At 45.9% G+C, this 23542-nt stretch overlaps 1 protein-coding gene across 13 annotated transcripts in view; it reads right to left on the bottom strand.

Moving 5' to 3' along the window:
• Positions 1 to 225: 225 nt before the first annotated feature.
• Positions 226 to 23542, bottom strand: part of IGSF5 (immunoglobulin superfamily member 5) — a 46354-nt gene continuing 23037 nt past the window's right edge. For 10 of the 13 annotated variants that reach the window (XM_005657159.4, XM_084992169.1, XM_021070994.2 and 7 more), the window contains 5 exons: positions 14135 to 14275; positions 10970 to 10994; positions 7435 to 7529; positions 5449 to 5516; positions 226 to 1311 (listed from right to left, as the gene is read on the bottom strand). In XM_005657159.4, coding sequence (XP_005657216.2) covers positions 1216 to 1311; positions 5449 to 5516; positions 7435 to 7529; positions 10970 to 10994; positions 14135 to 14275 — 425 coding nt within the window. In that variant the 3' untranslated portion in view covers positions 226 to 1215. The remainder of the gene's footprint in view (positions 1312 to 5448; positions 5517 to 7434; positions 7530 to 10969; positions 10995 to 14134; positions 14276 to 23542) is intronic. The other 3 variants (XM_084992167.1, XM_084992172.1, XM_084992173.1) reach the window with 1 other exon arrangement.

Raw genomic sequence — 23542 nt, 5'->3', positions numbered from 1 at the left:
CATGGAGTTCCCATTGTGGCTTCGGGGGTTAAGGACCCGACTAGAGTCCAGAAGGATGCGGGTTCAATCCCTCATCTCACTCAGTGGGTTAAGGATCCAATGGTGCTGTGTGGCTGTGGTGGAGGCCGGCAGCTGTAGCTCCGGTTCGACCCCTAGACTGGGAACCTCCGTATGCCACAGGTGTGGCCGTTACAAAGAAGAGAAAAGAAAGAGAGGCCATACAAGTTTTTTGGTGTTTTTGCTTTTATTTATGAAAGACTATATTGCCCATCTCCAGTTTTTTCATGGCTGGGGGTAGGACGCCTACGAAATATAGGTCACATTTAACGCATCTGACGACATGAGAGCAAAACTGACAAGACAGCAGATGACAACAAGGTCTTCACGGAAATACCCCCAAATCAGAAGATATTTTGCTTTAGTGCACATCAGCCTTAGCATTTAATATCATTTATAACCTATGAGTTCTGATTTTCTGGGCAATTTTAAATGTCTGATTGATCCTAAGTTTTAATCCCCCTTTTTTTTCACAAATAATATGCAATATTACCCACATATATAAAACATACATAAATATCATCTTCATGGGATTTAAGATAATAAAAACTTCTTCTTCTTCTTTGTCTTTTTAGGGCCACACCCACGGCATTTGGAGAGTCCCAGGCTAGGGATTGAATCAGAGCTGCAGCTGCCAGCCTACACCACAGCCACAGTAACACTAGATCTGAGCCTCATCTGCGACCTACACCACAGTTCACGGCAATGTCGGATCCTTAACCCACTGAGCGAGGCCAGGGATCAAACCCTCAACCTCATGGTTCCTAGTTGGATTTGCTTCCACTGCACCACAACAGGAACTCCTAAGATAATAAAATCTTCCTACATGTCCTGTGGGACATAGACTCATCTACCAGTTGTCGGGTTGCAAGCAGGAGTGTTGCGTGATGGGAAACACGATTGCAATGAATTTGCAGCTTGTACTCAGTAAATACGAAATGCGCTGAAATCTTGAAACGTTCTAAAGGTCAAAATCCACTTTAAAAGCTGGGAAAGTGGATGCCCTTTCTCCCTCTGAGGTATCTGTTGAGACAATGCCAATGTCGCTTCTTCTGGGTCATGGTGGCACAGCTGGAGCCCAGCCTTAGGATGACAGACAGCGATGATGGAACATGGGTCATCAGCCAAGAGCCACGTGCAGCCAAAGCGATGCCTGTACTATACCAAAGTCGCATTCCTGACCTTCTTAGGACTGGCCACGTTAAAGGACACCTGTGGACGACTTGCTGGGCCCGGCTGGCGGTGATCCAGTCCCTGGAGACAGAAAGAAAAGGGTCAATTTAGTTCGCCAAGATCCCCGTAAAAGGCACATTTGAGAAAGAAGCTCCCCTCATCAGCTAAGATAAAACGAGGCTGCAGAGGAGAACGCAAGTGTCCACAGGTCTTTTTATGATTTTCAATAACACACACTCCAGACATTTCCCGAGATCGGGCCCTAAAGAGTGATCCTGTTCAAAGAATCCAGGATTTGTATGAAGGCAAATTATGGCCAAGAGTCACTGTTTTGTTTTATTTTCCAATATTCCTATGGAAATGTTCACCATTGAATGAATATATAAAATGTCTCTAGCTTTCTTGTGTGTGTGTGTGTGTGTGTGTGTGTGTGTGTGTGTGTGTGTTCTCGCCCACCACGTGAGGAAATTCCTGGGCCAGAGATGCAACCCGAACTACAATAGCAACCCAAGCCACAGCAGTGACAATGCCAGATCCTTAACCCGCTGCACCACCAGGGAACTCCAAAGCCTTCCTTAAATAATGCGCAATCTCTAAAGGAAGGGGAGAAACTTGAAGAACTGACTCCTTGTCAATCACCCATCTATCTCCTTGGACAGCGTTCCTGGGACTTCCATCCTCAGTCTGGAAGGTCCTCGCAAGCGTACCACTCGCTCCGCTGAGGGGCCGATGCCCATGGAAGAATGGTGATGGATTGAAAGGCATGCAGCTTATTTTCCCGCCCGTCCTGAGCACGCCGGCTCGGCTCCCAGGGCACCACGGCTGCACTTAACATCATAAATAATGTAACTGAGCACCATCAATAATTGACAACACAATGGAATGTCAGCGAGGCTCAGGAAGGGAATCACTCTGGTCTGAATTCATTGACTCCCAGTCACAGCAGGAAAGCTTGGGGCTGATGGCACTGCCTCAGCATCACACATTAAGGACGATGCTCCAGATGTGACCACGCCTGGGATTTTTGCTGTGGTTCGCCCTTTGTTCCCATGGTTGCACAAACAATCGTTACTTTCTAAATGTAGCAGGAGTTGATTTCTGGGTTTCTCAACAGAGGCGAGATTTGTTAGGAAGACAGGATCTAGGTTTCATGTTGTTCATAAGCTTCCCCCCAAAACTGATGGACTTGGGAGGAAAGACACAGAATTGCTTCAAAATAGCCAGGAAAAAAAAAAAGATGGACTGACAGTGAGTCAAGGAGAGGAAAAGGAGGACTCTTTGTTTTAAATATTCATCAAGATGGGAAATATTTCCAAACCCCATGGCTTCATATAAAAATAAAAGTCCTGGAGTTTCCACTGTGGCTCAGCAGGTTAAGAACCCGACTAGTATCTGTGAGGACGCAGGTTCCATCCCTGGCCTTGCTCAGTGGGTTAAGGATCCGGGGTTTTTTATATCTATTCTTTTTCAGATTCTTTTCCCTAATAGGTTATTACAAAATATTGAGTATAGTTTCCTGTGCTGTCACGTAGGACCTTGTTGGCTGTCTATTTTATGTATAGTGTGTATCTGATAATCCCAAACTCCTAATTTATCTGTCGCCTCGCTTCCCCTGTGGTAATCATAAGTTTGTTGTCTAGGTCTGTGGGACTATTTCTGTTTTGTAAATAAGTTCATTTGCATCATTTTCTGCATTCCACATATAAGAATATCATATGATTCTTGTCTGTTCCCTCCCTCCTTTAAGTGCCTCGCAAGCGGCAACCTCCAGGGTACCTCTCACATCCACGTTCTCCAAATGGGCAGCCTGGAGACAGGGCCTGAGCCCAGGCCTGCAGGGCACCCTTTGCTTAATGATCAAAGACGGGCCTCTTCAGAAATTTGCTCGTCCTGGAGTTCCCACTGTGGCTCAGCAGGAACCCAACCAGCATCCATGAGGATGCAGGTTTGATCCCTACCTAGCCTCGTTCACTGGGTTAAGGATCTGATGTTGCCGAGAGCTGTGGTGTAGGTTGCAGACGGGGCTCATATCTGGCATTTTGCTGTGGCTTTGGCATCAGCCAGCAGCTGCAGCTTCGATTTGACCCCCTGGCCCAGAAACTTCCATATGCCGAAAGTGGGGCCCTTATAAGCAAAAACAAAAACAAAAAGAAAGACAAGAAAAGAAATGTGCTTGTCCTAAGTTCTTTTGCCTATAAACACCCAGCTATTTAAAAACGCTTTGTCAGAGTCCAGCTCAGGCAAAAATAGTTCCTCTTCCTCACATCCTGTTTGTTTCTCAAGGACCTTGCTGCTCTGGCCAAGAGGCTCTGCTCCCTGAGAAGCCCTGCAAACACTTCAAGAAACACAGGAGTGTGTTATCAACTCCAGGGGCCCACACCTCAGTGGCCACTGCTCTATTTCCACCGATAGATTATTCAACTGGTTACATGTTTAAGTAGCAGAAACGTCTTCAATTTCTCACCCTGCCTATTTTCAAAACAACACTTGAAGCTTAAGACGCATCCGTTCAGGGCTCCCAACATCATTCTCCCTTCCTGTAGCCAAACGGATCTCGTGCCCCCTTTTCCCTCATTGAATCATCTGACGGGACCCCCTTCTGCATCTCCTCCCACCCCCGCCCCATCCTCCACCCCAGACCTGTGTCCTTGGTGGAAGGACGCACAGCAGAAAAAGGTAACCACAGAAAAGCCAGAGAAACAGCAATTGGCTTAAATGTGATCTGGGGGTGCCCACGCTTGGCGCTGGGGGGTGGGGACATGAGAACGTCCCTTCTCAGCCCGCAGCCCCCACTCAGTCCGGGAGTGGGGTCTTGACAGGAAATACCCTTCACAGTCTGGCACTTACTCCCTTCCACCCAATCACCCCTTGGAGGGAAAGTGTTGCAATCTCGCCCACCAAAGATATCTGTGCCGAAGAGAGCTTCCTTAATGGGAAGGACTTTATCTCTCTTTTCCTGCCTCCCAGCCCGAGGAAGCAGCTTGAACGTCCGCGGAGCTCACGATCTGTCACCCAGACCCGTCTGCTTTTGTGCCACAGACCCCTCCTCCCCTGTCTTCCCGCCCGGCCACCTTAGTTGCAAATAGCATCATTTAGTTCCTCCCGATTCATGGCTGAGCATCAGTCCGAGCCCCTCCCACCCTCCACCCCCCCAAAAGGCCTGGGAGGCACACATCACCGGCAAGATGGATGGAGGAAGCTGAATCCCAACGGCAGTGAGGATATTACAGCCTGGAGCAGCCTGGAAACGCCAGTGAACATCTATGCCAGGAAAGAAGAATGGCTCGAAGGCTCCCGAGCAGCAGCAGCGCCTCAGGCCCACAGCGACTCAGAGGCAGAACAAAGCCAAGACCAGGAGATCCAGCGAGCTGCCCAAACCCCTGTCTGTGGCTCTGGCTTTCCCGAAAGCTAAACGGGGGGAACAGACGTCCTTACTGGGGACACCACCGCCCAAGCACGTCCTAGTACTTCTCCTTTGAGGCTGCATCGGCACAGGCCAGAAAATGGTCCTGTTTAGGTACATACTCGCCTAATGCATTTTAGATATAACGAATCATATTTTCTGCATATGAACCTAATTCATGAGTGACAACCGATGCAGACTCCATGTCTGAAAATGAACGTCCTGTGTCCTCAAGCTTCCTAATTAACTTTTATTTTCATTATTTTATTTTACGTTATTTTATTTTTTGGCTCCCCCGCAGTCCATGGAATTCCCAGGCCAGGGATCAGATCCAAGCTGCAGTTGCATCCTATGCACAGCCGGCCAGAGATCGAACCTGCATCTCAGCGCTACAGAGACACTGCTGATCCCCTTGTGCCACAGCGGGAACCCTGTTTTCTTTAAGTTAATGTCCCTTGGAAAGAAGGGCGCCCATCAAACATTTCTTAACAACCAGCAGTGTCTGCACTTGGGACTCTGCCTGGAGCCCCACACGCACACATCCGCATCTTCTGGGTGGATGTCTGACGGACACCGCAAGGTTACCAGCCCCCAACTAAAGTTCCCGTCTTTCCCTCCAAAACCCGTTACCAAGGGACAGTCACTGCCTGGCCCCATTCCCTCCACGCGGTCCGGGTGACTTGGAGGTGAGCAAAGGCCACGTGTTTCCATCATGAACAGAAAACGAGCACCGTTTTATAATCATCTACCACAAAGCAAGGGTTTTTAAATGGAAAAAAAAAAAAATCCCAAAGAAGGAAGAAGATCTGAATTGCCTGGTGAGGTGGCCTGCTGCCGCGCTGCTCGGGAACACTGGATTCGGAGCGCTTCGGAGGCAGAGAAGCTGCAACAGAAAAACGAGGTTTAGAGTCGTAAGTGACAAACCCACATCACCCGTTCATTCCAACCATTCTGATTTGGGAAGAAATACACCTGCTTTTACGTAATCCCCCCAGCCTCAATAATCCTCAACCACAAAGCTGGGGTTTTTTGTTTTGTTTTGTTTTTGAAGTTTACTTGAGGTTACACACTTTCAGGACTTTATTTTTCTAATGAGATAAAACTAGAGCAAGCTGGCTCCAAATCGATCCCTTTCTCGGCACATTGGTCTCATCGAGAGACAAGATGAATTCGTAGTTTTAACAGCTGACCGAGGACGAGGGACACAAGGGAAATGGGTGAACAGGAGCCGGAGAGCTTCAGTCTGGGCTATGATTCTGGTCAAGGTACTTGATTGATCGCTCAAAATACTAATGAAGAAATATTTTATCATAGGAAGTTTCACAAGAGGCCATTGTGGAATTATCAAAGGAAACTGTGCAGGCTTTGTGGAATTCTCTTGACTCTGAAGCACACAACTTGGAAGGTACATGGTGGCAGCCTCGGGAAAATGGAGAGAATGGGGCTGCCGAGAATTGAGTCCCCTCAGAGTTCCCTGGTGGCTCCGTGGGTTAAGGATCTAGCATTGTCATCGATGTGGTGCAGTTACTGCCATGGTGTGGGTTTGATCCCTGGCCCAGGAACTTCCACATGCCATGGTTACAACCAAAGAAACCAACAAAAATATAGCCCAAATCCTAGTGGAAAAATGGTTTGGGAGCCTCTTCACAAGAACTGATTAGGAGTTCCCATTGTGGCACAGGTTCGATCCCCAGCCTTGCTCAGTGGGTTAAGGACCCAGCGTTGCCGTTGAGTCGTGGTATAGGTCACAACTCAGATCCCCTGTTGTAGGCCGGCAGCTGCAGCTCCAATTTGACCCTTAGCCTGGGAACCCCCATTTGCCATGGGTGCAGCCCTAAAGAGCGGGAAAAAAAAAAAAAAAAGAAAGAATTTATTAACCAAAAATTTTCCCATGGAATTTGTCTTGCCAGAAAATTTTTAGGACAGGGTCTTCCTTCCCAACTGCTAAGGGGTAATTTGTAGGGCCTCTCTCTCTCCCATTCTCTCTCTCTCTCTCTCTCTCTATATATATATATATATATATACACATACACACACACACACACCACTTTCAGAAGATCTCAGTTCAAATCCCATCCCTGCTGCTCACTAGTGACAGTGGCTTCAGAGACACCCCCTATTATTACTATAAAAATGAGAATAAAAAGATTTCTTGCTCGGTTTCAGATTTAATTGACATTTTGGGGAAGTTACCCTAAATATATTAAAATGCCTCCTCACAGACTTTAAGGTAGAAGAATTTTCCTTTAATGAGAAAGCATAGGGTGTTCCCTTTGTGGCTCAGGGGTAATGAACTTGACTATTATCCATGAGGATGCAGGTTCGATCCCTGGCCTCGCTCAGTGGGTTAAGGATCTGGCGTTGCCCTAAGCTGTGGTGGAGGTCACAGACGCAGCTCAAATCCCATGTTGCTGTGGCTGTGGCGTAGGCTGGCAGCTGCAGCTCAGATTCAACCCCTAGCAGGAACTTTCATATGCCGAGAGGAGAACCCTGAAAAGACAAAAAAAAAAAGAGAGAGAGAGAGAGAGAGCGAAAGCATGAAAAGAAATATATATTATTTTTAAAAACTCTGAGATTTCCACCTCACTTTGTTTTAAACTTTAGACAAATAGGTGGATTTTTACTGCTATCTTCTCCTAGAATATGTCCAGTCTTGCAATGTCTCGTTCTCTAAAAGTTACCACCAAAATAGGGACCACCAAAAGCTAAGGCAGCTGCCTCGAGAAGCCAGTGTTTGGTGAGCCGGTCCCTCCCCCAACACGTCCCCTCCCACATCCTTCTGGCCCCAGCTGGTCACTCACTTGTGGTCCTTGGCTCGTCTGAGCTGTAGCCATAGTTTTCTTTTCCACTTTTTGTCTGAAAAGTTTCTGTGTTGGTCTTCACACTTGCAGATTTCCTAGAATTAGATCATTTTAAAAAGCCAAACATTAATCAACAATGGATGTTCAGATCACAGACTCTAGTCTCCAGATAGTACTCGACTCTCAGAAACCAGTGACCAAAAAAAGCAGGGTTGGCCAGCGAGACCCGCAGGCCAAATCCCGCCCACCCTCTGTTTTATAAATAAAGTTTTATTGGAACCCCTCTGTCTCCATATCGTCCATGGCTGCTTCCCTATTACAGCAGCGGAGTCGAAGAGTTGTGACAGAGCGTGGGTGGCCCACACAACCAGAAACACTCGCTATCTGGCCCTTTATAGAAAAAGTATGCCAACCTCTGAAATAAAGCAAAAATTGGTGCAGTCTCCCTGAGGAAGGAAGTTGGGCAATGGCTATCCAAAATTGTTAAATATTTGTGCTTGACCCCCAAGAAATGATTATAGGGGGAAATAAAATAAGCAAGGATACGGACAAAGATTTACTTGAAAGAACTTCATTCCTGAGCTATTTTTACCAGCAAAACTGCAAACGGCCCATATGCCGTAGGGGACAACTATGGCAAATGACAACACACCTCTAAACAGAAGTCTGTGCCACCTGCAAAACTTGTCATTTGAGAGGTCTCATAAACTGCTGGTAGAAGGGTGAACTGCGACACCTGCTTTGGAAATGGAGAGACAGAATCATCCCGGGATGACCACTTGCCTCCCGGATGACCGACCAGCAGACGATCCCCGATGGACTACAACGCAGGAATGAGTACTGGTCTACACCTCGCCAAAGTCGCTTAGTGGATCTTTTAGCAACATTCGTCATGGCCCCAAATGCCCTTTTAAAAAAATCTTAGTGGAGTAGAGTTGAATGACAATGTTGTGTTAATCTCAGGTGTACAGCAAAGTGAATCAATTATATATATACATACATATATATGTATCTGTATATATACATACACACATATATGTGTGTATATATGTATATATGTGTGTGTGTATACATAGATACATATATATATATTCATTCCTTTTCATTCTTTTCCCATAGAGGTTACTACAGTCTATTGAATAATGAGAACCTTCTGTATAAACAAATGCCTTTTTTTTTTTTTTTTTTGGTATTTTTCTAGGGCCGCATGTGCGGCATATGGAAGTTCCCAGACTAGGGGTTGAATTGGAGCTGTAGCCACCAGCCTACCCCACAGCCACAGCAATGTGGGATCCGAGCTGCATCTGCAACCTACACCACAGCTCACGGCAATGCCGGATCCTTAATCCACTGAGCAGGGCCAGGGATCGAACCCGCAACCTCATGGTTCCTAGTCGGATTCGTTTCCGCTGAGCCACAACGGGAACTCCTCTTGTACCTATCTTTATTTAAATCTTTTCTCTAAGATAAACATGCACAGATTCTCTAGGAATAAAGTACATATGTTCTTTTCGTGCAGAAGTCCACGAGCAGCTGGTGTTAGCGCTGTTGACACAGTGGGAGGGGAAGCGGATAAAATCTGGGGGCCTGGGGCAGGTGGGTCTCAGGGTGAGAGCTGCACTCAGGCCCTAAGCAAGATCAGCTGGTTCACATTCGGACCCTCCCACTCTCTGGACAAGAGCCCCGGGCACACGACTTTACCTCTCTGTATCCCCGTTTCTTCATCTACAAAATGGAAATGTAGCCTCCTAAAAATCATTGTGAGAATGAGGGAAGAAAACCTCCACCAAGGTAGACCAGGGCCTGGCACGCGTGTTAGGCTCTCAGCACATGCCAGCTCCTACCGTCACCACCTTTGTCATGGCTATTGCTATTGTTATTATTGTCCTCTGCCCGTTGCCCTGAATAGCTGTTGATCCCTGTACTGTGTTTCAAAATCACCTAAGATCCCAGAGAATGGAAATGACATTACACAGTCAATAATGGTGGACTGAAGAATGCAGACTGCCACCCCGCTAGTGACAGCAGTCAAGAGAAATTCCCGAGTAACCACCAAGGTCAGTTTCCTGTCATCTCCTCTTGCCCTAAATCAGGCCCCAAAGGCGTATGTTCAGATTGCTGCTTTGCACATGAAAAATTGCTCAGCATCACCAATTATTAGAGAAATGCCAATCAAAACTACACTGAGGTACCACGTCACCGGGCTGAATGGCCATCATCAAAAAGTCTACAAACAATAAGTGCTGGAGAGAGTGTGTAGAAAAGGGGACCCTCCTACACTGTTGGTGGGAATGGAAATGGGTGTAACTACTATGGAGAACAGTGTGGAGTTTCCTTAAAGAGCTAATTATAGAACTACTATATGATCCCACAATCTCACTCCTGGGCATCTACCCAGAGAAAACCGTAATTTGAAAGGATACATGCACCCCCAATGTTCACTGTAGGACTATTTACAACAGCCAAGACATGGAAGCAACCTAAATGTCCATTGACAGAGGAATGGATAAAGAAGATGTGGTACACATATGCCATGGAATATTACTCAGCCATCAAAAAGAATGAAATAATGCCATTTGCAGCAACATGGATGGACCCAGAGAGTCTCATGCTAAGTGAAGTAAGTCAGACAAAGACTAATAAAAAATGATACAGGTTGCTGCTTTGTGGGGTCCTCAGAGAAAGGGAACACTATCCCCAGAGAGGGACTGGAGTTGAGGGAGAATTGATAACATCTGTTACGTGATGATCACATATTCCTTCTTTCTCCACATATAGCCCGAAGATATTTTAAATCCCAGCAGTTCAAAAACTAAAACTATCTAATAAAACACTGAAAACCAGCTGCAGTTATTTTCGTTTTAGCACCCTCAACAAAACCACAACGGTCTAAAAATCCCTCCCCTGTGTGCATTTATAATTATGTAAATAGTGCAGACATTCAAACTGGTGATCATACATCCTTGACATAGTTCCCTTTAAAGTGCTTGCAGCTGCTCCTGGACAGCTGTGAGAATGGCAGGAATTTTTCCATCCCTCCCCACTAGGCAGTAGAAGCAGTGAACACTCCTAGTCTGTCCACCTGGTCAGGTTCACTGCCTTAAGCCACCCAGCTGGTCTCACTGTCTCCACACCCACCCCCCAAATTCTAGCAGGACTACTGCCCTGTTGTTTAATGTCCTGGAAATAAATGGCCCTTGCATCCCTAGCCTTGACTCAAGCAGGAGGGCCAGCAGTGGTGCTGCAGAGCGTCCTCTTGTGGAAAAAGCTGCAAATGCCAGACACCAGGGAACAATCAGCTCCACTTCCCTAAGTGAGCAAGTCAAATTTCCACAGTAGGAACCCACCTATCTTATTCTACAGTTAATGTTGCCCTTTGAGTTTGTGATTGGCATACATGTTTTTCAGGGTTCTCTGTTTTCAATAACTAATTTTGAGTAACACAATCCTAAAATCCTACAACTGTGTGTGTACGGGTGGGTTGGTTTTCGTTCATGTTCTTATTTTCAGAAAACTGACATGATCTCAAACTCACCTTATTTGACTTTGATAACTAGACTCTGCAAAAAAAAAAAGGAAAAAAATTGCATTAGCAAAATCTTGGAGGTTACTCTGCAAATAAAATCTCATCAATTTTTATAAGCCCCCTGATTTTAAATACTCATATTACTGAGCAATTGTGACTCAGGAGGTATTAAGTTCCCTCACAGTGAACTATCAAATGACTTCCAAGCATAAGGAAGGCAGAATCCACTATTCACGGCCACAAACATGAGTGTTCATGATACCTGAGGGCCTATCAAGTACCGAGTGAACACTGAACTTGATTCCTGGGGTTATGAAGACACCATCCGTCCACCATGAAGAGATGTTCTGCTCCCAGTCCTTGCTGTCAATCATTACTCAGTGCTTGCTCTGTCCAAGCATCATGGAAGCACCGTGCAAGGTATCATCGCCTCATTTAATGGCCAGCACCAACCCAAGAGGCAGATGTTAGCATGAGAATATTTTTAACAACCGAGACACTATTCAGTGAGGACATATCCTTAACAGATAAGGAATTACGTGGCTTAAGCAGTACTTCTCTTTCGCTCTAAAATATATTTTCAATCCACATGTAGCAGTGCTATCCATTCATACCGTTGTGTCCACTGCCCAAATGCTGTCATTCAATTCTAACACGTTTAATCAGTGGACTCCTGGACCGGAGGGAATTTGGCCTTTGACCATGGGACGTATCAGAGCCCACACTGCAATCCTCCTTGACGGTCTGATGCTAAAGCCACTGTGCTTGCTTTATATCTCTGCCTTCCTGTCTGGGCCTCCTAGGCATTGTACTTCACTGAGATCCAAAAAAAATAGTCATTTTCCTTATTTTTAGATAATATTCTCACTATTTTCACTTCTAATAACACCTCCTGATTCACACGCCACACTGAAACTCAGATGCAATCTTACTTAAACTGAAGGAGAAAGACTGCCTGGTCGCCCTCTGGCAATAGAAGCGTTCGTGTTCCCATAGGGGCTGGGCTGCAGGAGAGGGGTCCCTGCTCCCCCTGCTCTGGAAGCTGCCACCCCAAGGCCTCCAGGCCAGGCTGAGTGGGGTCCCTAGCCGTCCTCAGTCCCCACTAAACCAGTCAGAGCAAGGAGAATTCTCCAAGCACCAATAAAACAGAGGACCTGGAAAGTCCTTTTGAAAACCCTTGGTGTTTAATATTTGTAAGCATGGAAATAATTGTCATGGGGAAATCCAGGACTTCACTGGATCCTTTACAAGTATGTCAAGGTGAAGGGTCGTGTCCATGGTGAATCAGCTTTTCAAAGTTAAATAAAGGGTAAAATCTAGGAGAGATCACACAAATTCTATTCATTTATTTAATTCCCATAACGCATCTATAGCATAGTACTTTTCCCCATTTTGGAATCAGAATCAGAAACACCCACCGCCACCCCCGCCAGCCAGTGCATGTCCTGTGTGGGCCACCAAGCATCGTACACCTTCTCACTAGGCTGTGTGGATCAGACAAAAGCCTGAGAGGAGCAGAGATGCAGACAACCAGAATGTTCTCCATCAGGCTCTCATAGCTAATGTCGAAAATAATGATCTGAAGGCACAATCCTAGTGACTTCTGAGTTAAAATTTAAGTTATCCAGGAGTTTTCACTAAGATCCAGTGTTTTGTTTTGTTTTGTTTTTGAGCGATGCACCTGTGGCATATACAATAAAAATAAATTTCCAGGTAAAAACAAATTTCCATCAAATCTAGGTCAACACGTGCTGACGACTTTCCATTTCTGCTTTTTAGTAAGGGTATATCACAGAATAAATTCCCCAAGGACAGACCAAATCCATGCAGGAGCTGAGTCTAGATCATTAGCCAACTTAAGGCTGGACCATGCACTTCACACGAAATATCTCACTAAGGGAGCTCTTCCGAGAAAAAAGCGTTAGATAATACAGCCTGGCAGACACGCAAAACGGCTCATCGAATGGCAGTTAGTGTTAGTAAAAGTAAAAGCATACGTATCTGTCCTTGGCCCAGCACAGTGGGTTAAGAATCCAGCAGTGCCACAGCTGTGGTGTAGGTCACAGCTGCGGCTTGGGTTTGATTCCTGGCCAGGGAGTGTCCCTATGCCACAGGTGCAGCTGAAAATTAAACATGTTTTTAAAAAAGGGTAATTAACCTGACATGTAGCCAAACATCAAAACTCTGACTTTAAGAAAAATTTAACTATAGAAAATATTCAAATAGGAGTCGGTGAAGCTGTTAGGAGAGAAAGGCAAGGATAGACACACACACTCAACACCTAGACTGTGGTTTCTGACATCAAGAGCTAACTGATTCCAAAATACGCCCACCCTGATCTTGAGTCTACCCCCCACAGAAGGCCACTGCCTTCATGAATCTTGGAATAGCTCAGAAGACCTCATTCAGAAGACGTGTAATTATTTTTGCTAATTTTATTTGCACCGTTTTTGTTAACAAAAGACATATTTTGCTTTCTCCCACTACGACAATAGTTCCCTGCAGAAGGAGAGTCAGAAGTCTACGAAATAGAAAATAATCTTTTGGGAGTTCCCACTGTGGCTCAGCAGTAACAAACCCAGCTGGTATCCATCAGGTTGCGGGTTCAATCCCTGGCCCCGCTCAGTGGGTTGAGGATCCGGTGTTGCCGTGAGCTGGTAACAGGTGCAGCTCAGCTCCTGAGTTGCTGTGGCTGTGTCGTAGGTAGGCAGCTGCAGCTCCAATTCGACCCTAGCCTGGGAACTTCCACATGCCGCATGTTCAGCCCTTAAAATAATAATAATAATAATAATAATAATAATAATAATCTTTTGATGTGTTCAAGTAGATAAGTATTATTCTAGAAAAAAAAAGCAGCATCTACACAACAGATTACAATAGTCTTAGAGCCTTGCAAATAAGCACAAAACTCAAACAGTCAGTATCTTTGGTGAGAAAAGCACCACCTCTTCACAGTGTGAAGATCTGTCTTCCCAGGGGTTGCCCCGGGTCCCAGAGGAACGGTTTCCTTCCTTGAGAAAGTCATTTTCCGGTCTATGAATTTCACGCATTTCCTTTCGAGGACTCTAAATGTTACTATATCTTTCGAAAGAGTTGATGAGCCAGTGAACTACAATGCTTGTACCAAAAGTTCAAGTATACATACACATCTATATGAACAACAAAAAAAATTACCTTCTTTCTCTCTCCTGGAGGCACAACAGCAGCAGAATATTATAATCAGAACAATTATCAGGATGGAAAGCAATGACAGTGAGACTGCAAGTAGAGCTATGGCCCAGGTAGGCAAGGACGTACCTGGTTTATCAACACTGCCTATAAGGTCAAAAGGAGAAAAAAATATATTTTAGTGATGCTTGCCACTGCCAAGGGTGTGTAATCACTGATTCTGCCTACAAATTAGATTATGTTTTCCAACTACGTTGTGACTCTTTGATCTGCTATGACCAAGTGTCAAAGGTCCGGTCCCTTTCAATGGGCTTAAATACTCAATGGGCTTAAATACTCAATGGTCTAGAGTACCTTCTATTATGGGGTCTGCTGCTGCCAGTAAATGCCTGCTTAGTAACGCATCCAAGCTGTCTTTGATTTACACCTCAAATCAAAGAGAGGTAGATAAGGCCAGGCTGGGCCATGACTCCTTGGGGTTGGAGCAGTGATTTCCATGTTCTGACAACCTTGACTTACACAGGAAATGCATATTGACCAAGGATATGCCCAGGAGTAGGACTGCTGGATAAAAACTATAATTTGAAAAGATACATGCACCCCAGTGTTCACTGCAGCGCTATTTACAGTAGCTAAGACATGGGAACAACCTAAATGTCCATCAACAGAGGAGTGGATGAAGATGTGGTATGTATATACAATGGAATACTACTCAGCCATAAAAAAGAATGAAATAATGCCATTTGCAGCCACATGGATGGATCTAGAGATTATCATACTAAGTGAAGTAAGTCAAAAAGAGAAAGATAAATACTACATAATGTCACTTATTTGTGGACTCTAAAATATGACCCAGATGAACTTATCAATGAAACAGAGGCAGACTCACAGACATAAACAGACTTGTGATTGCTGAGGGGGAGGGAGGAGAGGGGAGGGATGGATTGGGAGTTTGGGATTAGCAGATGCGAACTATTATACAGAGGGTGGATACACAACAAGGTCTTACTGTCCAGCACAGGGAAGTCTAGTCAATATCCTGTACAGATCATAATAGAAACATGAAAAAGAATTTATACTGAGTAACTTTTCTGTATATGGGAGACTAACACAACACTGTAAATCACTATACTTCAATAAAATAAATTTTTCAAAAAACGAAATGCGTACTGAGCAGCTACTTCTGGACAAGGCTGAAAGGATGACCTTGGTTCTAATTTCCACCTCCCCACCCACAGGGAGTCAAAGCCCAGAGGAAATCAGGATGAAGGGTCACTCCGGAAGGAATTTAGTGCAAGGCTGCACCGCCCCTGCAATTCACTCCTCACCTAGAAATCGCCCTGCCCGGCTCTCCAAGACCCGCCTTCCTTCGTATTTACTTTGCCCTCTTGTTTTATTCTGTAGTCATGGAGATGGGAGAGAGGATGGATGGGGGGCAGGGCAAGCAGGAAAGAAAAGGGAGGTGAGGTATCTCTTGTTAGCTATTTTGTTCCAATCTGCACAGAGATTAACCCACATATAACTGACACCAGCATCTATTGAGTTTTTCATGTCACGCCTTGTCATCAACTCATTTTTAGGATGGAAACAAATGAGATATTTTGAAATTACTATAATCTTTTTTTCTTTTCTTTTTTTTTTTTTTTTGCTTTTTAGGGCCACACTTGTGGCATATGGAAGTTCCCAGGCCAGGGGTTGAATCAGAGCTGTAACTGCTGGCCTACACCACAGCCACAGTAACTAGGGATCTGAACTGCATCTGTGACCTACACCACAGCTCGTGGCAATGTTGGATCCCCAACCCACAGATCGATGCCAGGGATCGAACCTGCATCCTCATGGACACTAGTCGGATTCATTTCTACTGCACCACAACGGGAACTCCTGCTGTAATCTTATTTACATTGATTTATCCAGTAGTACTTTCACAATACAAAGATTTTTTCTGCCCTAGAAAGTAATTACAATGATGGTGTGTTTTCCAGTGTGTTGATGGCAATGACATTTTCCTTAAAAAGAGTTTGAATGTACATTACTTTGAATACAGTTCTGAAAAAGCGATTGTGCAAAAGGCATTTACTAATGAAGCAAACGAGAAGGAGTTAAAATTTGCAGTTATCATGTTAGTGATTATCATGTGAATTTCTGGACTAAATAAAAATATGCCGTCAAAAAATAAAGAGGGGAGGAAGCTGGGGAAAGAAGGAAAGAGAAGAAAAGCCATTTTGATTTTTTACAGCCATGTCTTAGCCAGAACTTTCCAATACATGTCACGTGGTGGTCTAAATTCAACTTTAATTTGATGTAAATTATATACAATTAAATACTCAGCGCCAGTCACACTGGCCACAAGTCAAGGGTTCAGGTACCACTGATGTAGAACCTTGCTTCATCTGGGAAAGTCCTGTGGGACAGCGCCGCCTAGCCATGGGCTTAGGGAACTGCACTGATGTTTCAAAGAGCACTTATCTGGCATTTTACTTCCCCAACTGAAGAAGGTTGAAGTCAAACCTTGTTTATGCTGGGTAGCATCTCAGTGTAAATTTGTGCTATTCCATTAGATGCTAGTCATTAGGAAAACATTAAAACAACAGACTTCCTGTGAAGGAAGATAGGGTTTGCCTTGACATCAATGGCTTCCAGCACTTTGGAACCAGAGGTTGCAGCTGAAAAAAATCTGTTGGATGTTCTTACTTCGAGTTTTCCTTGAAATCATAGTTTTCTATTCCTGTGTCAAATGCTCAGAATAGGTTGTAGGAATGGCGAGAGATGATCCCTAATGCGCTGGCGTCCGGACATCTGGGTGCAAGGGTCCCACGACAGAACAATCCACAGAATTATCTCTAAGCAAGTGCTATAATTCAGAGAACGTTGTGTTTTGAAGAACAATATCATATAAAACGATATTTGCTGGAAGTTCCCTTGCGGCACAGCAGGTTAAGGATCCAGCATCGCCAAAGCGTGGTATGGGTCTCAACGGCGGTGCAGCTTCCATCCCTGGCCCAGGAATTTCCACATGCTGCAGGTACAGAAAAAAAAAAAAAAAAAAAGATATCTGCCCTTTGCCTTTCATGCAAAGCGTCCCTGAGTTACCTACAATGGTTTTTTTGTATCTCCCTTTTTATCGTCTCACATTCAACACCATCTTAAACATCTATCAAATTGGCCACTGTCACCTCCCTTCGTCTTACACTTCTGCTCTTAACTAGCTTAGTTCCTAGACTTCTTTTCCTTATACTCCAAGTACACGCACAAGTTGGCCACTTTGAACAAATGAATAGATACACAGCTGGATGGATGGATGGATGGATGGACAGATAAAAGAGTCTGAGTTTCCTTCTGACTCTACACGAAAAAGAGAAATCTGTACACCAGGCAGTCAGCTGCAGCTGAGCCAGGCCAAGACACGTCTCTGTTCCCATATTAAGATGCTCAGAGAAGAATTACAGGACTTTAGAAAAACTAGAACTAGTGCCATCTATCTCCACATCAACCACCATTTTTCTGAGGTGAGCTGGGATAGATAAGGATAAGAAACTACAATAAGGTAGCACCTCACACAGCTCAGCAGGGCTATCAGCAAAAAGTCTGCAAATAATAAATGCTGGAGAGGATGTGGAAAAAAGGGAACCCACCTAAACTGTTGGTGGGAATGTAAGTGGATGCAGCCACTATGGGAACAGTATGAAGGTTCCTTAAAAACTATTTATAGAACTGTCACATGATCCAGCAATCCCACTCAAGGGCATATATCTTGAAAAAAAACTATAATTTGAAAGGTACATGCACTTCTATGTTCATAGCAGCACTCTTCACAATAGCCAAGACAAGGAAGTAGCCTGAGTGTTCATTGATAGATGAACAGATAAAGATGTGGTACATATACACAGTGGAATATTACTCAGCCTTAAAAAATGAAATAATACCATTTGCAGCAACATGGATGGAACTAGACCGTTGAAGTAAGTCAGAAAGAGAAAGACAAATATATGATATCACTTCTACATGTAATCTTAAAAAAATGACACAAATGAATTTATATACAAAACATAAACAGACTCACAGACATAAAGAAAAAATTTATGGTTACCAAATGGGAAAGGTGGGGGGTGGGGGTGGGGGTGGGGAGGGATGAATTAGGAGGTTGGGATTAACAGATACAAACTACTGTATATAAAATAGATAAACAACAACGACCTACTGTACAGCACAGGGAACTATACTCGATATCTTATAATAACCTATAATGGAGAAGAATCTGATAAAGAACACACACACACACGTGTATATAACCGAATCACTTTGCCGTACACCTGAAACTAACACAATGTTGTGAATCAACTATACTTCAATAAAAATTTTAAAAAGCAAAAGAGTTCCAGGAGTTCTCATCATGGCACTGCGGAAACAAATCCAACTAGGAACCATGAAGTTGTGGGTTCGATCCCTGGCCTTGATCAGTGGGTTAAGGATCTGGCATTACCGTGAGTTGTGCTGTAGGTCACAGATGCAGCTCAGATCTGATGTTGCTGTGGCTCTGGTGCAGCTGTAGTTCTGATTCGACCCCTAGCCTAGAAACCTCCATAAGCTACGAGCGTGGCCCTAAAAAAGCAGAAAAAAAAAAAGTAAAAAAAGAAAAAGAGTTCCCCTCCCCCCAAAAAATGAAGGAAGAAGGAACAGGATGATACTGTTCCCATGTCACCCCTCGCCAGCCCCATGAGTGGACCTTTAAAACCAGCCACCCCTTCTCGTCCAGAGAGGAATAGGGCTGCCCCCTGCTCTACCGAGAACAGAACCCCAAGCCTCCCCCCCGAAAGCTTGCTGTGCACAGGGACTCACTCAAAGCCCACCTCCTGTGATGCAGAGTCAGGGTGTGGAATGGCCCCCCAGGGATTCTACTCCAGGTGGCTGGTGACTCACGTTGAGATCCCTGTGTGCAGCCAAACTGTAAACCCTGCCCGAGCGACCTGGCACATTGCAGGGCGCCCCCCTACCCTGCCTCCCACAGACATGACGATAAAAGTATCAAGCCGAGAATTACACTCAGGATATTCACAATCTGGGCTTTAAAAGCAGACCACGCTATGGAAGCTTCGTGACTGACAAAGAGCTTTGGGCTTCGTGTCAGTGGAACTAGTCCAAGCTCATGGTCACCATGGACCTGAGCTCCCTTTGGCCTCTGGCTCAGTCACTGGCAACCATTCTTGCCGCATCAGGCTGCTCAGAGACTCGAGGGGTGCGGGTCAAAATGCCCAGCCCGGAGAGGTCCAGCATACACGTTCGAGTTGCCGTGGTCGTTTTAAATTTGGTCTGACCATCTCTTTTACAAACTCAAGTTTGCAAATAATAGAAGCTTTCATAATAAGCGAGCCGGCAGGGGCTAAATGTTAAGGTCGGGCTCAAGATTCAAGAGAGAGGCTTGAAATTCTCACTGGAAAAACGTCAACACGCTGTTGACTGACTCAAACCCTCTCTATCAGGGGCGTTTCCTTCCCCTGCTGGAGAAAACTCTCAGCGTGCCAGCGTCTGTCACCTGAGTCCTGGCACGAGAACCTTTCCTCTGATGGCGCACAGGAGGGCCTGTTTAAAGGAAGGAAGGCCACCTCGCTGGGGCTGGAGACAGAATCAAGGAAGACAGCAGGTCATAGCGTGTCTTGCCTTCCTCTTGGCCCTTAATTCAACCACCAAGTTCAATAAAGAGATGCCTGCACCCACCTAAAAGCCCCACGTTCTCACCAAGAGGGCAGCTGGCATCAGGAACCATGTGGCTCATTTTTTTTTTTTTCTTTTTAAGGCCACACCCACAGTATATGGAAGTTCCCAGGCTAGGGGTTGAATCAGAGCTGTAATCGCTGGCCTACACCACAGCCACAGCTGTGCCAGGTTCAAGCCGCATCTGTGGCTCACGGCACACCAGATCCTTAACCCTCTGAGTGAGGCCAGGGATCGAACCCCCATCCTCATGGATACTAGTTGGGTTCTTAACCCACTGAGCCACAACAGGAACTCCCACCCGGCTCATTCTTTCGCTTCCTATCTGCTGTGACACGCTCCAGTGGGGGCCGAATCTCCCATGATGTGTCACACATAAGACCCATGCCCTCTCTCTACTCCAGCGGAGCCCCAAGTGAGGTGTGTGCTCCATGAAGAGATGAGATTTGGGACTGGAGCTACACTGGACAATCTTTCTTCTTTTCACAGCAACTTTTGTCATCTTGTACTCGCCTACACACGCGCGTGCATATGTATCCTGGGCATTTTTGTTTAGTGTGTGTTAGAAAGAGCGAGAAAGAGGCAGCAATGGGACTGATGAGATCTCAAGCAGGCTTATCAACCCACGGAGGGTCCCGGAGCACTGAGCAGAGAGAACGCAGGCTCCCCGCAGCTTAGGGAGCTGTGCTAAAACGAGAAACTCCCCCTTTCCTTGGATAACTAGCTGCTCCCTAAGCTGCAGGGAGCCTGCGTTCTCTCTGCTCAGGGCTCCCAGCCACTCCGTGGGTCGATAAATCTGCGTGAGGTCTCATCGCTCCCGCCTCTGCCTCCTTCTTCCCTCGCCGTTTCTAACAGTAGGAGGCTAATTTTTATTTTATTTTATTTCATTTCTTTTTCTTCTTGTGGCATGTGGCGTTCCCAGGCCAGGGATCCGATCTGAGCCTCAGGTGCAACCTACACTGCAGCTGCAGCAGCACTGGATCCTTAACCCACTGTGTCCCTGTGCCAGGTGGGGGATGGAATCTGGGTCCCAGCCCTCCAGAGACACCATGGATCCTGCTGCACCACAGCAGGAAGTCCAAGGCTGATTTTTTTTTTTTTCCCCTTCTTTTTAGGGCCAAACCTGTGGTGTATGGAAGTTCCCAGGCTAGGGGTCAAATAGAAGCTATAGCTGCCAGCCTACACCACAGCCACAGCAATGCCAGATCTGAGTCATGTCTACGACCTATACCATAGCTCATGGCAACACCGGATCTTTAACCCATTGAGCAAGACCAGGGATCGAACCTGCATCCTCATGGAAATTAGTAAGGTTTGTTACCACAGAGCCGCAATGAGAACTCCCCAAGGCTAATTTTTTTTTCTTTTTGTCTTTTTGTCTTTTATAGTGTTGTCCCCACAGCATATGGAGATTCCGAGGCGAGGGGTCGAATAGGAGCTGTAGTCACCGGCCTACACCACAGCCACAGCAACGTGGGATCCTTAACCCACTAAGCAAGGCCAGGGATCGGACCCAATACCTCATCGTTCCTAGGCGGATTCATGAACCACTGAGCCACGATGGGAACTCCCAGCCCAAGGCTAATTTTTAAATGAGCACCTTTACAGTGGGTGAAAAGAAAAATAAACAAATAGTCAAAAGAAAAATAAGCAGAAGTCCTATACGGATAAAGCAAACACTGCGACAGCGGAGAGGACACAGACTCTTGGGGTGGTCTCATGGGAACCCAGCCTCTAGGTCACACAGATGAGACTCAAGACCAGCAGACCCAGTGCACAGGGACAAGGGTCCTCAGAGCCAGAAGGGTCCTGGGGCCCTGACTCCTGTCTTGGGAATAGACGTTGGGTCTCCCTACTGGGAGAATCCTTCTGGGGAAGTGACAGCCCGGGTCTCAGAAGGAAGCAGGGGTCCAGGTGGACAGCGGTCCCCACCTTGCACCTTAGGGAAGGGGGTGGGTGTGATGACTCAAGGCGAAAGGCAGCTTTGCTGGCCAGGATGGGCACACGGTACCCGAGAGCCCACACGGTGACTCAGGAAGGCCCCGAAGTTCAACCCCAAAACTCCAAGTTCAACCCCGTTCGCCTTCCTCCCTACACACAACTGTGTGCCCGTCAGGGCCGTGTGACTGAATTTACTGTGCGACTTTAATCTCAGCTCCAAGACTGGCCTTTTCCCATCTGTCAAGAAAAGCAAAATAGAATTTCCCAGGTGTTCCTGCAGGAACGCTCAGAGCTTCAAAAGGGCACATAGAATTTCTCCAAACCATTGGGATGACGACAAAATGTCACGCCAGCATGTGCTGAGCACGCTCCTGTGCTGACTGGAAGGGACACGGGAGGTCCTGGAATCCAAGACAAATGGAAACTGTCACCCACACTCCTGACCCGTGGGCACGGGGGCAGGACTGTGCTAAGGGCTTTCAGTGTTTTAGCTTGCTTACTTCTCAGACCAACAGCAACCCTGTGAGGTAGGTGTTATTGTCATCTCAGTTTCAGAGATGAGAAAACGGAGGCACAGAGAGGTTAAGTGACTTGCCTAAAGTCACACAGCGAGTTAATAGGCAAGCTGGGTTTGAGTCCAGGCTGTCTGGTCTCCAAGGTTGTGTGAAGAGTGGCACCGGATGAGGCTGAGGGTGGGACAGGAGGATTTTTCCATGTCAGTAGCCCCTAATCCTGACTGCTCAGTAGAGTAATTTGGCAACTCTTTTTTTTTTTTTTTTTTCTTTTCAGGGCCACACCTGCAACATACAGAAGTTCCCAGGCTTGGAGTCCAATCGGAGATATCACTGCCAGCCTACACCACAACCACAGCAATGCCAGATCCAAGCCATATCTGTGACGTACACCATAGCTCACGGCAACACCAGATCCTTAACCCATGGAGTAAGGCCAGGGATCAAACCTGCGTCCTCACAGACACTATGTCTGGTTCTCAACCCACTGAGCCACAATGGGAACTCCAGGAGCTTTTTTTAACATGCCAATTTCCAGGCTCTACAGAGACCCAGTAAATCAGAACCTCTGGGGTGGGGCCTGACGGTCAGCATATATGTCCAAGCTCCCTTGACAGGCAGCCAGCAGAGGGAATATCTGCCCTTTCTCCTCTTCCCGTTTTACAGGCAAGAAAACTGAGCCCTGAAGGTCAATGACTTGCCCCACATCACAGAGCTAGTGCCAGTTACCACCAGGACTATCACGCCAGCCACTCTTGTCTGCCCTTGAAACTGCCTTCTCACTAAACTCACATCATACCAGGAATCATTACATTCTCCAGGGTGTTCCTGTGTCCTAAAAATACGGCTTCACTGTAACATTTCTGCAACACGGTACCAGCCTACACACTTGTAAGTATGTGGGGAAAACGATCCAGACGGTCAGACAGCATTTTGAGGGAGCTTAGCTCAAGGCAGGCACCGGGGGCTTTCACCTTCTGGTGGCACATATGTCTGCAGTGCCTGAAGTTTTTATTACCTCTGTAAAGGAGAAAATCGAATTTTTTAAAAGCATTTGCATCAGCCCTTTCACGACATTTTTCTTTAAAGAATCAAAAAGTACTTCCTAGAACCTTTTGGGTTGAATTCTTTAGGCTTCCTAAGCAGCCAGTGTCATTCTTCTTTCAAGGACTCAGAAGGATTAATCCAGAAATGAGCACAAATTCCTCCCACTTTTAGGAACCCGGGGACAGGACTGATGTTTTTGTCT

This window comes from Sus scrofa, chromosome 13 (assembly GCF_054392235.1).
Source record: "Sus scrofa isolate SSC_HxYL_T2T_F1_AM1 chromosome 13, Sscrofa_HxYL_maternal_Yorkshire_Landrace_v2.0, whole genome shotgun sequence".
Taxonomy (NCBI): Eukaryota; Metazoa; Chordata; class Mammalia; order Artiodactyla; family Suidae; genus Sus; species Sus scrofa.
Note: the sequence above shows the minus strand (reverse complement) of the source record. Positions and strands in the feature narration are given on the sequence as shown.